This window comes from Schistocerca americana, chromosome 2 (assembly GCF_021461395.2).
Source record: "Schistocerca americana isolate TAMUIC-IGC-003095 chromosome 2, iqSchAmer2.1, whole genome shotgun sequence".
NCBI classification, from domain to species: domain Eukaryota; kingdom Metazoa; phylum Arthropoda; class Insecta; order Orthoptera; family Acrididae; genus Schistocerca; species Schistocerca americana.
Window position 1 is genome coordinate 54188359 of NC_060120.1, and position 14824 is coordinate 54203182.

Below are 14824 nucleotides of genomic sequence, written 5' to 3' on the forward strand. Positions count from 1 at the left end.
CCCAGGAGACGGGCATCCCACAGGTTTCTGTCTTGAGTGTCCTTCTTTTCCTCATTGCTATCGATGGACTTGTAGCCTTTGTCGGTCCCTTGGTCGCCCCTGTCCTGTATGTGGATGATTTCTGCATTTGGGTTAGTTCCTCCTCGATGGCATCTGCAGAGCGGCAGCTCCAGGTAGCTATACGGCGTGCCTCTGCATGGACCCTCTCACACGAGTTTCAGTTCTCTCCTTTAAAATTGCGAGTGGTCCACTTCTGTCGCCGTACTACGATCCACCCTGATCCAGAGCTCTATCTCGCTGCACAACGATTGCCTGTGGCCACACAGTTTCATTTCCTGGGTCTTCTTTTCGACAACAAGCTCACTTGGCTGCCCCATATCAGACTCCTGAAGGTAGGATGTTTCCGTAAACTCAATGTCCTTCGCTTCCTTGCCCACTCCTCTTGAGGTGCGGACCGTTCCCTCCACCTCCGTCTTTATCGTGCTCTAGTTCTGTCTCGCTTGGACTATGGTTGTCAAGTTTATGGTTCAGCTGCTCCTTCCACACTGCACATGCTGGATCCAGTCCACCATCGTGGTATCCGTTTAGCCACCGGTGCCTTCCCTACTAGCCCTGTTGATAGTCTCCTGGTTGAAGCTGGGATCCCTCCCCCTTTCTGTTCGGCGGTCCCAGCTTCTGGTGTCTTATGCACTCACTATCCATTCCTCTCCCACTCATCCTTCCTATTCTATCCTGTTCCCAGACCATGGACGTCGCCCACCCGACTCCCGGCCTCGGGCAGGTTTACCAGTTGGGCTGCGCCTTGCGTCTCTTTGCCGTGATTTTCAGCTTCCTTCTTTGTCCTGTCTTCCTCGGTCCCTCCCCTCCACCCCTCCTTGGTTAGTTCCTCGGCCTTGACTTCGGATGGATCTCCGCCGCGGTCCGAAAGATTCCATCCCCCCCAGTGGTGTTCTGTTCCTTTTTCCGCCAAATTTTATGGGAGTTTCGGGATGCTGTTGTTTTTTACACTGATGGCTCTAAATCTGCTGATCGTGTTGGGTATGCCTTCACGTCCTCTGTTGGAACGGAAAGCCATCTGCTGCCACCTACATGTGGGGTGCTTACTGCGGAATTGATGGCAATTTCCCAGGCCCTTACCTTTATTAAACAGTCCCAACACAACCGCGTTCTGTTATACACGGACTTGATGAGTGGCCTTCTTGCTATTGACCGGTGTTTTTCGTGCCATCCCTTGGTCTCTGCCATCCATGACCATCTCGCTGATATTCACCGTGCTGCTTGTTCTATTGACTTCCTTTGAGTCCCTGGCCATGTGGGTATCCCGGGTAATGAGCTCGCTGATCGTTTGGCTGGGGGAGCAGTTACTTACCCCCCGTTTTCTGTAGCCCCTCCTGCAGCGGATTTACGGCTTCACATCAAATCCCACTTTGCACAGTCATGGGCCAATTCTTGGGAGGCTACTCCCCTGTCTCATAAACTTCGTGCAATTAAGGTGACACCAGGCCCGTGGCGTTCTTCCTTTCGCATCTCCCGAAAGGACTCGACCACACTGTGTCGTCTCCACATTGGCCATACTCGGTTGACCCATGGTTTTCTTTTGCGTGATGAGCCACCCCCACTATGTGGTTGTGGAGCCTTCCAGTCAGTAGCCCACATTTTGATTGAATGCCCCCTTCTTTTGGATCTGTGTGCTAAGTACAGGCTCCCCCACACTTTACCTTTCATGTTGGCTGACAATTTGTGGATGGTCTCTCTGGTTCTCGGTTTCCTCCGGGAAAGTGGTTTTTATTCTCAGTTTTAAGGTTTTTAATCTCTCTCTGGTGTTGGGGCAGGGCGGTGAGTGTTTGGGCGTCTCCCACTGTAAGCAGTGTTGGGAGATTCCTGATTCACCTCCCTGACCGAATTCCTCTTTCCTTCCCCTTTTACTCTGTTTTTTACCTTTTTTTTATTATTTTTATTATTATTATTAAAAAAAAAGGCTTGGTTAGTCTTTCTATTCCCATACGTACTTTCTACATTATAGCAGTTGTACCTTCTAAGTCACAGGTGGTCTTGCCTATGCTGCTTCAGCATAGTGTTGGGTTCGTTCTCTTACAGGCTTCCCTCATTTTGTTTTTTACCAATGACAACATGACTGCCTTTTTACGTTTTTTCCCTTTTTCCGTTTTATTGTTCTGACTTTACTGAGTTGGCCCATTAGCGGAATGGCGCATATTTGAAACAAGGGACTGATGACCTTGCTGTTTGGTCCCTTAAACCTCAACCAACCAACCAACCAACCAACCACTGTGTCCTGTAAGTTGTGTAAGACATGCACCTGCCATCTCCCACATGCAACCTTTGTATTACATTAACAGGTTATTTGATCAACCATGTCCACCATATACTTTTTTTGCATTGTAGTATGTTGCAGTTTCATGTTTCTTCTATCCTTCTTTGCTTATTACTGCTTCAACATGCTTTGACTCAGAAGAAAGACATTTTAATTTTTCTTATCATGGTATACAGTCATGGTGCAGTCTGTGTTGCCAGTCTGTCACAGGGTGGTGATGGAATGTATTCTAGCATTTGGCTTCTTTACCTCATCAGATATTTTGTGACAATGTTGTTCCTTGTCCATGAGCTTCTTAGCAAGTCGAAGATATGTGAAGTGGTTGTTTGTTGTCATGTTTCTTCCCAGATTGCGAAGTATTTCCACAAGATCCAGAACTATGGACTTGTGAGTAGCTGCTTCTCTCTACCCATATCCTCTTTCCCAAGATTTGAGAAAGCATTAATATACAAAGTGAGTCATGTCACAACCCTTTTATTTCCTGAATGATTCCAGGTATCAAAATAAGGTTTTTGGCAAATGATGATGAGGAGTGCGTACAGTGGTATGTAATAAAGTGTCTTAAGACTTCTGTTGATAGAGATATTAAAGCAAGTATGATTTTTTAAATAGAATGATATACTTGCTTCAGTATCGTGATTGATTCTGGAACTGTTCATGAAATAAAAGGGAAGCTAAGGTGACTCAACCTGTAGACTTTGTCGCTACACTGGCAGCAATCCAAAATTTGAGACCTTATTTGTCTGGTTTCTTGGGCATGAATTGGGGGAAACTGAATCTTGTTTTGTGTGTTTGTAGTTTGTCATCTGTGATTATATTTTCTCCTGGATGGTAAATAATTCTGTTTTACATGAACTTTCTCGAAATTTCAGAGATAAGAATGAATTTGAGGGCCGTCAGGCATTCAGCTTGGGTTGAATTTTCATCTAACCACAGAAATCTGGTCCTGGGCATAATGTTGATTGAAGCAGGCCCCAAGAATGTGATCAAAGAGTATCTGCAGATGTACCTTTTGTACAAATGACACCCCAGCTGTAGATTTTTCTGGTTCCTCAAGCGACATCAGTCATAATTCTTTAGTACCTTTCAAGAATTTTATTGTGTGTGTGTTTCTTCAAGAGTTGTAGCACTGCTTCATCAAAAATAAAATGGAACGCAGTAATGTCAGTCATCTGCTCGTTGGCAAATGTAAGTAGTGGGACTTCCTCTCCCCTTTAGAATGTTCACAGCTGACCAACTTACAGAAGATGAAAAATTGGCAACCTTTCACTTGGTTCCATTCCTAGTGGACATCTTGGATTGACTTTGATCAGGACCTCAACCCTCCTCCACTTACCGTCCTTGTTCATAATGTTGCCATCTTCATCTTCACTTGTCTCTGGAACTAAATCCTTGTTGTCATCAATGGAGTCAGTTTCTGATTTAGTGTAGGAATTCTCTAATTTGTAAATCCTAGTACAGCATCGTAAAAAGGAGAAAAAAAATTAGCATCAATCATAATTATGATCAAAGTAAAAAACTGAATATGATATTGAAGAAAAAATATGACGGGCCATTTTGAATGCTGCTGCCATTGCCATTTTACTGCAGCCTGTGTGCTAGAACACACACACACACACACACACACACACACACACACACACACAATGTAAGTGATTATTTGGTTTGAAACATGTGTTATGTTTTTAAGGATTATGGGACCTACTGCACTACAAGAGTGTGCTGAGAAAGGTGATACATTACCGCACAATACAAGACCTCTCTATTGTCACGCAATGGCCGGCCTAGTCGTATGTTTTACAGGCTTCAGAAAAAAGGATGAACTGGTAAGTTACATATTCTTTGTAGAACATTCTACATACATTAAACATTAATTGTCCACATTGTATGCGGGTGTAGTCTACAACCAACCTTTTTTCTGCTTTTTACTTAAGTCAAAATAATCTTCAAGACACACTTAGCACAGGTGATTTCTGTTTTATATGCACATATGCAGTTGTAGAAAGGGGCTTGCAGACTGATAAGAGTTGTGTGCTCATTCTTTAATATTAAGGTTTATACATTTTGTTCATATTAGTTTTGGGAAGAAAGAACATGATAATCCACAAGAGTGCATAAAATTTCAGTGCTTCATCACTATTATATACAGTATACAATATAAAAAGTATGATATAAATTTAAGGAATTTATCATTTGCTCTTCTAAGACAATGAGTTGATTACCCTACACTTTGTGTGAACAGAGGTTATAATTTATGAAACATCAGTAAATAATAATAAAACTATTGTGCCTGTTTCAACATGTTAATCTTCAAAACTGCTCGGCCAATTTTCATGCGGTTTTCATAAGTAACTTGAGCATAGCTTGGGGAACGGACATTTTTTTATTTCATCAGAATCGGATCTCAGAATAAAGATATTGTGATTTAAATTTTTATCTAAAGCTCTCATGTCTGTCTGTCTTCTGTTTGAATAAGCTAATCGCCAAAACTGCCACAAATTTTTACGGAGTTTTCACAGATAACTTGAGCGTAGCTTGGGACAAATGCAGGTTTTATTTAATCTAAATCGGAAAACAGAAAAAAATATTGTAATCAAAAGTTCTGTCGAAAATTGTTTGCTCAGCTTAGTATTTCAGATAATCAGTCATAATGGTGCAGTATGCTAAAGAACCAAGTGATGGTTACGTTAGTTTTTCTATATCAGAGACTGATGTATTTTCAGAAGTTTACGTCAGTGACAGCATTAAATGCCACAATGTTATCTTTATAAAAACGAACTAACATTTAATGATATTGCTTTGCTAGTTTTGAGAGATTTTATTTGTATTTTTGATAGGAAAAACGAGTTTATTAAATTTGCTTTGTGGTTTGAGTTCTTTCTGTTTACGAATAAACATGCCTACAAGGCAGTTGAGTCTTTCTAAATACTACAGAACGGCTAAAAAGACAAAGACTATGCAATCTCAAGAATCCGATGAAGATCGTGAAGCGAGACTTTCTGTACTTTGAGAAAATTGGACTTAAACTTGCTCTGTGGAAACTCCTTCTGAAAGCGAGGCGTGATGTAACTCTGTTAGAGAGCATTAAGCATTATCTCACTCCTCAGAACCATTCACTCGCAGAGGCTTAAAGTTACTTCTTTCCAAGTTAATGTAGAAGTGGAAATTTTGATGGGAAGTGGTGCAGGCAAGAGAGACTTCCCACACCAAATCCAACTTATTCATAACAGTTTACCATTTCACTGTAAACATCTACAATACTTGGTGAGCTTATGTTATGCCATGTCAAACACACACACACACACACACACACACACACACACACTTTTTTGGGGAAAGCTTTAGCCAAAAGCTAAATGTGTAACAGTGTTCCCATTATACCTGTCTGCAATTCAACATTTCATCTTTATGGTGAGTGGCAATCTAGCCTATCCCTAATATTGTTTATAAAAATCTTCCTCTTAGAAAAGAACATAGTTCACACAATGTCATTCCTCCTCCAATGATCTAACAAGCAAATTGCGGTGACTGGCTTGGTTTACTCGTGCATTCTGAGAGAGCATTTGTCGAATATTCATTGTATAAAGTTTGTTACACACCCTCCTCTTTTGCACCAATAATCTTCCCCCGTGATCAAAATGATTGCATAGATTCTTCTTGTTGGTCATTCCTGATGACTTCGGGGTTCCTCATGATGCTTTCTTTTGTGTGTACACCAGAAGCTAAAGCTGAATATTTATACCCTTGTTCTCACTACAGGTGGATCCCTCTAATCCTTGGTTCTGTGTGACCTGCACTTAATTTTAACCTTCTGTACTCTTTTTCATCCCCCCCCCCCTCCCTTGCCCCCTCCTCCTGCAGTGCCCCACAAGGATGGAGCTATTATTTCCAAACAATAGGAAGCATATCACTTACACTTTCCTATGTGTCTGTTGGCAGTACTACACATTATTGGTCAGTTTTCTTGATAGAATTTTCCTTTGATACAGTAAAATGTATTGACTGCCTGTTGAGGTGGTAGCAGGTGCAGGAAGAATTGCCAAAAGATGGTGCTCAGGAATCTATCATAAATCATTTCTCAGTGCCCAATGGAAAGAACATAATGGTCCACAAGGGTGCATCATTGCTTCATGCAACTCAGTTGAGGTGTTTCAGAATTTTCCAACCCATCATTTGTCATATTACATGGTGTATACACACTGGAAAATTTGGGAAAAACACAGGAATTTTTTCATCCTGCAAAAAGCCAGGAATTTCATTGCTGTTGTTTTCTGTTCAATTTTTGTAATTTTGACTGGCAAGGATTTTCACTCTAACAAAATATTTTGCTTTAGCCCATTGCAGCAGAATAATATTGCAGTAATAAAACATAAATGAGAGAATAACACCAAAATAAAACTTAATATAATAGAGGGAAACATTCCACGCGGGAAAAATATATTTAAAAACAAAGATGATGTGACTTACCATACGAAAGCGCTGGCAGGTCGATAGAAACACAAACAGATACATACATACACACAAAATTCAAGCTTTCGCAACAAACTGTTGCCTCATCAGGAAAGAGGGAAGGAGAGGGAAAGACGAAAGGAAGTGGGTTTTAAGGGAGAGGGTAAGGAGTCATTCCAATCCCGGGAGCGGAAAGACTCACCTTAGGGGGAAAAAACGACGGGTATACACTCGCGCGCGCGTGCACACACACACACACACACACACACACACACACACACACACACACACACACACACACACACACACACACATATACAGACACAAGCAGACATATTTAAAGACCAATATGTCTGCTTGTGTCTGTATATGTGTGGATGGATATGTGTGTGTGTGCGCGAGTGTATACCCGTCCTTTTTTCCCCCTAAGGTAAGTCTTTCCGCTCCCGGGATTGGAATGACTCCTTACCCTCTCCCTTAAAACCCACTTCCTTTCGTCTTTCCCTCTCCTTCCCTCTTTCCTGATGAGGCAACAGTTTGTTGCGAAAGCTTGAATTTTGTGTGTATGTATGTGTCTGTGTTTCTATTGACCTGCCAGCGCTTTCATATGGTAAGTCACATCATTTTTGTTTTTAAAAATAAAACTTAAGTTACAAATAAAATGTGCTATTTCCTGCAACAAAACTCAGTGCACACACAAGCGTCTGCTGACGGCAAAATGAGTGAAAGGCTTTGGGACGCAGACTATGCAGTACTTTGTAACAACAAACATGCTTCTGATGAGCATGTCGTCACAACTATTTACATTTCAACCAGGTTGTGGGAAAATATTGCAAATAGTGGTTCAAGAAGCATTACTTTCAAAGTAAATTTCCTTTACTCAAGATGAATTATGTTCTGTGTGAAAATGTGTGATGAAGTTCTTAAATCATCACATGTTTGACTCTCATTCACAACTTAACACTTTGAGGACCAGCCATTTAGAAAAATTCGGGGACAGAAGACCAGCCATTTATGCCATTATTTAAAATTTTACTGGCACATTTATTTGGTATATCTTATTGGGTAACAACGCGCCCCCCCCCCACCCCCCCAAAAAAAAAAAAAGAGAGACCAAGCTTCAAGGTCAGTTTTTCATACTTATTTTAGTTCTTTCATAGATTACAAAGTGTAAATAAGTCTGGCAGAAAGTACAATTATCCGTGAAACACAGTGTGAGGTAAGTTCTTGAGTAATACCACACATAATTGGCTTTTCTATGGAAAAGTCAATGTGTTTGACCAAACATATATTCAGCCAGCTAACTTATGAATTGTTTAGTGAACAGCAGTGAAATTTATAATTGTGCTTGTCAGAAATACAATTTAATATGTGTTTTTAGGATCCCACCTGACCACACCTTTGCAGAATATAGCAAAACATTTTTGACGGCTAATATTATATGTGAAAGCTTGACTTTTCTTGTAGCTATACTTCATGTACATTAATTTAAACCGAGCGAGGTGGCGCAGTGGTTAGACACTGGACTCGCATTCGGGAGGACGACGGTTCAATCCCGCGTCCGGCCATCCTGATTTAGGTTTTCCGTGATTTCCCTAAATCACTCCAGGCAAATGCCGGTATGGTTCCTCTGAAAGGGCACGGCCGACTTCCTTCCCCATCCTTCCCTAATCCGATGAGACCGATGACCATGCTGTCTGGTCTCCTTCCCCAAAAACAACCAACCATTAATTTAAACATTAACTTTTGCAATTCGTGTGTTCATGCTACTTAACAGTGATGATGCTATTGGCAGACTACATCACGTGTCCTATGCTCTGAATATCTGCTGCTGTTGACTGGCATGATCACGTAGTATGAGCTACAATTGGCTGACAAAAGCACATCACAATCTTGATTTAAGTGCTTGAGCAGCTACTGTACTGTATTTGGTGGAATTTGTATTTATACATTTTTAATACAAAAATACGCAGTGTACTTGATTCCATGCATCAAAGAGCTTTTCAAAATGGGCCCACCCCCCTGTTTCCCAAAGTGCCGGGAAGTTCTACGTCAATGTATAAAACCTTACTATTCAAAGGGTTGAAAGTTTTACAGCAGTGAGGGAAAATATATTGTCTATTAACACACAAAACATGTACTTTCACCTGAGAAAAAAGGATATTTACACACAGGATGAAGTGTATTTTTAATCAGAAAATCTGGGAAATCACCCTCCTCACCCCCCCCCCCCCCCCCCCCCCAACCTCTTCTCATGTATGTACTAAATGTAAGCAACATACTACCCGTGCTGTCTTTGCTAGAAGTGAGCTGTCCTGACACTACTAATGAAGTGTTGAGTAAATGAACAGGAATAAAATTATGGTTTTTCCTTACTGTAGTAACAGTGGAAGGGGATGCAGTATGGTCTCCTCAAGGAAATCGGCATGTTCTATTTTTATTTTTTAAAGAACAAAAATTTGTTATTTAACCTGTCAGTACACGCAAGTGGTCTGTCGGACCAAGGAGAATATTTTCACATTAATGCAATGTCTGAAATTTGTTTCCAAGAAGCTGTCTTCTCACCTTTAAGTGAGTGTAATAAGAGTCATTTGGTATGGTGTATCTGGTATTTCAACAATAGCACTTCCGGTTAGCTCACAACAAAGACGTCTAGGGTCTCACAGGCCAGCCGCGTGCACTGGTGTCAGTTTATTGTTAGCTCCGCCAAGGTTATTCAAGCGCTCGCATATTTGCGGTATCTGCTTAGTTTAGTGGTAGAACAGATTTTTTCGTGCTTTGTACCTTATTTTAGTGTGTTGTAAGTGTTCTAACTGCATCATGGCTTATTCTTACAAGGCACAGGAGGAGATAATTAGGAACTTGATTGAAGAAGCAATGGCAGAAAGTGACGCTGGTGATTCTGAAGATGGAGAAATCGACTTTGAAGAAATCCCGGACCCAGAGTGGAAAAGTTATACCGACACTGAACAAAAAATGTAGAGTGATGAATCAGAAGACAGTGATTGTGGTGCTGACAGTGATGTGTTTGTTGGTAAAGACGGAACAGTACGGAACTCACGTGCTCCGCCAAAGTACTCCCGCACACGTTGTTATAACATCATAACTCATTTACCAGATGTGAAAGATGCTGCGAAAAGTGCTACAAATCCTCTACAGTGCTGGGAACTGTTTTTTGATGAAAACATTATACATATACTTGTTGACTGCACGAGTAGGTACATTCTAAGTATCCAGGGAAACTTTTCAAGGGAAAGAGATGCACAACAAACTAATAAAGCTGAAATAAAGGCCTTATTGGAATTATTGTACTACGCTGGTGTAATGTGTGCCCATGGACTAAGTCCACAAGATTTGTGGTGAACAGATGGCACAGGAGTTGAAATATTTCATCTCACAATGGGCATAAACAGATTTCGTTTTCTTCTTCGATGCCTCAGACTTGACAATAAACAAACGAGAATGGAAAGGGAGGAAACAGATCACATGGTGGTGATAAGACAGGTGTTCAGTCTAATTGTTGAAAACTTTCAGAAGGCTTATACAGTTTCTGAGTACGTGACAGTTGATGAAAAACTAGAAGCATTCCGTGGAAGATGCAGATTCCGACAGTACATGCCAAATAAGCCAAACAAGTATGGAGTAATGATTTTTGCAGCAGTGGATGCCAGAATGTTTTACACATTCAACATGGAGGTGTATGTTGGGCAACAGCCTGAAGGCCCTTACAGACAGGACAACAGACCAGTTAAACTTGTTCAGAGACTTTGCCAACCTATCCTGAATACAGGCCGCAACATAACTTGCGACAATTATTTTACAAGTTACGAGCTTGCAAACACATTGATTACGAAGGAGACGACCATCGTTGGTACCCTGAGGAAGAACAAGAGACAGGTCCCAAGGGGATTTATTAACACTAAAAACCGACAAGAAAAGTCATCTGTGTTTGGGTTTCAGAAAAATTGTATCTTAGTCTCTTATGTGCCGAAACGAAATAAAGTGGTATTACTACTGTCAACGATGCACCATAATGGAAATATTGACGAAAATACAGGGAATGATAAAAAACTAGAAATTATCACTTTCTATAACCTTACTAAGGGTGGAGTTGACATTGTAGACAGAATGAGTGCAACATATAATGTAGCTAGAAACACAAGATGATGGCCAACAGTTTTTAATTTTTTTTATAGCATCATGAACACAGCTGTGATAAATGGTGCTATTATTTTCAACTCAAATAGGAAAAAACAACAGAGATTAAGAGAGTTTTTGAGGCAGCTTTCTTTTGCGCTTCAGCATGATCATCTTCAGCAAAGAGTAATGTTAAGAATATTGCCAAGGAAGATAACTGAGAGAATTGGAGAGCTTTCAGTGTGAAAATTTCTGAAGGGAAATCAACTGCTGCTTCACGAGGACGGAGTGTGGGCTGCAGAAGCAAAAACAGAAAAACAAGGTATATTTGTAAGAACTGCAAGAAATACATTTGCATTGAACATTCTGTTACTGTGTGCCAAGACTGTATCGACAAAATATCTGATTGGATACATGCATTATTTTGATAACAGCTAAATTTTATGTATCTCCATTTGTGTAAATATTTTTGACCAAAATATTAAATTTATCCCTTAAATATATTTACTAAACTGATTTTAATGATATTACTTCATTTAATAGACACTTCCCTCCATAATATACATTTAAATGCTAATTCAGAAAGATAGAAACTGCAAGGGTCAGTGAGACCAGCTGCGTGTACTGCCGTCCTGCTTCCAGGTGCGTGCACCGCCGGGTTAAGTAAATAAAAATATAGCTGCCGTAGTCTGAAGCATGGTTTGAACACTACAGTGCTTTGCTAGGCATCGTCCTTTTGGATACAGTATGCTGTTGCCTTCCTCCATCCTTCTACATGTCTTACCCAGCCAATTAGAAGGGTCTACAGTTTAATGTGGGTTTCAGACCATGGTGCAACTTGAATTTTTCACATCAGCAAACATAGTCAGAGCAGAAACAAGTGATTAAAGAAGATTAAAATGATGTCTTATTATTTGACATTGTCAAATTAGGAGATAAGTGATCCATTGTGTAAAGCTGTGGTTTCAGAAAAACCCTTAATAGTAAAGATTACTAATTTTGGTTTACCTTCGATTCTTGACCTGGTACACTTATCTTATTGTTTGACATTGTCAGTTAAAATTTGAACATGCACAATAAAATAAACGTGCCAAGGCACGTGAATAGCACCATGTTAAACTGCTTAAGATCTGAAGATGGCTTGTAGATAAGGTGAAACTAATAACCAATAAAATAATATTAACGGTTTTTCAGAATCCACAGCTTTAAAATATTTGTGACAGACCAGAGATTGAACACGAGTCCATTGGAACCATAGTCTGGCATTTATCCACTGACTCACCAAACATTATTATCAAAAAATTGGTGTAGTTCATATAGTAGGAGAGTTAGATGTTATGAATTTGCTCTAGCAGCCAATCACTCTGTTGTGCCACCAACACTATCAAGAAGGGACTGGTACCTGTGTTTTGTGGTAATGATGGGACTATAAGTTCGCCGCCTCTTCCTCTGTACCTCCTACTACCATCTTTCTGTTCCTTAATATGCTCCTCTATTTCTGTCTCCCATGATCCTGCTCAGTTCCATTCTTGCCTTCACCGTTGCAGTTCCACAAATAGTGTCTTCAGTTTTTTCAGTGTTCTCCTCACTACATCTCCTCCTTCCCCAACCCCCCACCTCCCACCACTCTGTCCCCTCCACAATGGGGGGGGGGGGGAAGGAAAGGACAGGTATACACTCGCGCGCGCACACACACACACACACATATCCATCCGCACATACACAGACACAAGCAGACATTTGTAAAGGCAAGGGGTTTGGGCAGTGATGTCAGTCGAGGCGGAAGTACAGAGGCAAAGATGTTGTTGAATGACAGGTGAGGCATGAGCGGCGGCAACTTGAAATTAGCGGAGGTTGAGGCCTGGTGGGTAACGAGAAGAGAGGATATACTGAAGGGCAAGTTCCCATCTCAGGAGTTCTGACACGTTGGTGTTAGTGGGAAGTATCCAGATAACGCGGATGGTGTAACACTGTGCCAAGATGTCCTGGCTGTGCACCAAGGCATGTTTAGCCACAGGGTGATCCTCATTACCAACAAACACTGTCTGCCTATGTCCATTCATTCGAATGGGCAGTTTGTTGCTGGTCATTCCCACATAGAATGCGTCACAGTGTAGGCAGGTCAGTTGGTAAATCACGTGGGTGCTTTCACACGTGGCTCTGCCTTTGATCGTGTACACCTTCCGGGTTACAGGACTGGAGTAAGTGGTGGTGGGAGGGTGCATGGGACAGGTTTTACACCGGGGGCGGCTACAAGGGTAGGAGCCAGAGGGTAGGGAAGGTGGTTTGGGGATTTCATGGGGATGAACCAAGAGGTTACGAAGGTTAGGTGGATGGCGGAAAGACACTCTTCGTGGAGTGGGGAGGATTTTCATTTCAGGGCAGGATTTGAGGAAGTTGTATCCCTGCTGGAGAGCCTTATTCAGAGTCTGATCCAGTCCCAGAAAGTATCCTGTCACAAGTGGGGCACTTTTGGTGTTCTTCTGTGGGAGGTTCTGGGTTTGAGGGGATGAGGAAGCGGCTCTGGTTATTTGCTTCTGTACCAGGTCAGGAGGGTAGTTGCAGGATGTGAAAGCTGTTTTCAGGTTGTTGGTGTAATGGTTCAGGGATTCTGGACTGGAACAGATTCGTTTGCCACGAAGACCTAGGCTGTAGGGAAGAGACCGTTTGATGTGGAATGGGTGGCAGCTGTCATAATGGAGGTACTGCTGCTTGTTGGTGGGTTTGATGTGGACGGACGTGTGAAGCTGGCCATTGGACAGATGGAGGTCAACATCAAGGAAAGTGGCATGGGATTTGGAGTAGGACCAGGTGAATCTGATGGAACCAAAGGGGGTTATCTGGTTTCCACTAACACCATCCTGTCAGAACTCCGGAGATGGGAACTTGCCCTTCAGTATATCCTCTCTTCCCGTTACCCACCAGGCCTCAACCTCCGCTAATTTCAAGTTGCCGCCACTCATACCTCACCTGTCATTCAATAACATCTTTGCCTCTGTACTTCTGCCTCGACTGACATCTCTGCCCAAACCCTTTGCCTTTACAAATGTCTGCTTGTGTCTGTGTATGTGCGGATGGATGTGTGTGTGTGTGTGTGTGTGTGTGTGTGTGTGTGTGTGTGTGTGTGTTTGTGTGCATGCGTGCAAGTGTATACCTGTCCTTTTTTCCCCCGAAGATAAGTCTTTCCGCTCCCGGGATTGGAATGACTCCTTACCCTCTCCCTTAAAACCCACATCCTTTTGTCTTTCCCTCTCCTTCCCTCTTTCCTGATGAAGCAACCGTTGGTTGCGAAAGCTTGAATTTTGTGTGTATGTTTGTGTTTGTGTGTGTGTGTCTATCTACATGCCAGTGCTTTCGTTTGGTAAGTCACATCATCTTTATTTTCAGAGATATAAGAAGGTATTAAGTATGTTAAGAACTAAATTCAACTTTATGCCACCGAAACTAGCACTGATTTTTTTTTTTTTTTTTTTTTTTTTTTCCCCCAGTTGCCTCAAGAATGAATCAGTTGTTGCTTTGCTGTCTGTAAATTGCATTAATCAGGATTTTTGGTTTAGTGTGGCAGGGGCTGTGATCTTCAAACTTTTTATACTTCCTGTAGGGTTTTGACTAAGGGGAAGAACTTATTAAAATTGAAGTGCCAGGTGGCAAAGAACAACTTCATGATTATTAAGTTTAAGGAACAGAATAAAACGACAAAGATTTCTTCGGACATAATTCCATGCTACTTGGTTTACACTGATAGTCACGTTTCAGTGGAATGTTCGAATATAAACGAAGTCCATGTCGTGGTGGGCGGCAGAGAGTGGTAATCTGCTAGAGGTTGGACTGAAAAGAGTCCAGCAATGTAATGATGTCAAGGTGGACTTGGTGGCGACCAAAATAATTGCTCAGCAGAGAAATACC

At 41.6% G+C, this 14824-nt stretch overlaps 1 protein-coding gene across 5 annotated transcripts in view; it reads left to right on the forward strand.

Annotated features, from left to right (window-relative positions):
* LOC124594810 (protein ECT2) overlaps nucleotides 1-14824 on the forward strand; it is a 217346-nt gene that overhangs the window by 47294 nt on the left and 155228 nt on the right. For all 5 annotated transcript variants that reach the window (XM_047133249.1, XM_047133247.1, XM_047133248.1 and 2 more), the window contains exon 4: nucleotides 4023-4158. In XM_047133249.1, the coding sequence (XP_046989205.1) occupies nucleotides 4023-4158 (136 nt within the window). The remainder of the gene's footprint in view (nucleotides 1-4022; nucleotides 4159-14824) is intronic.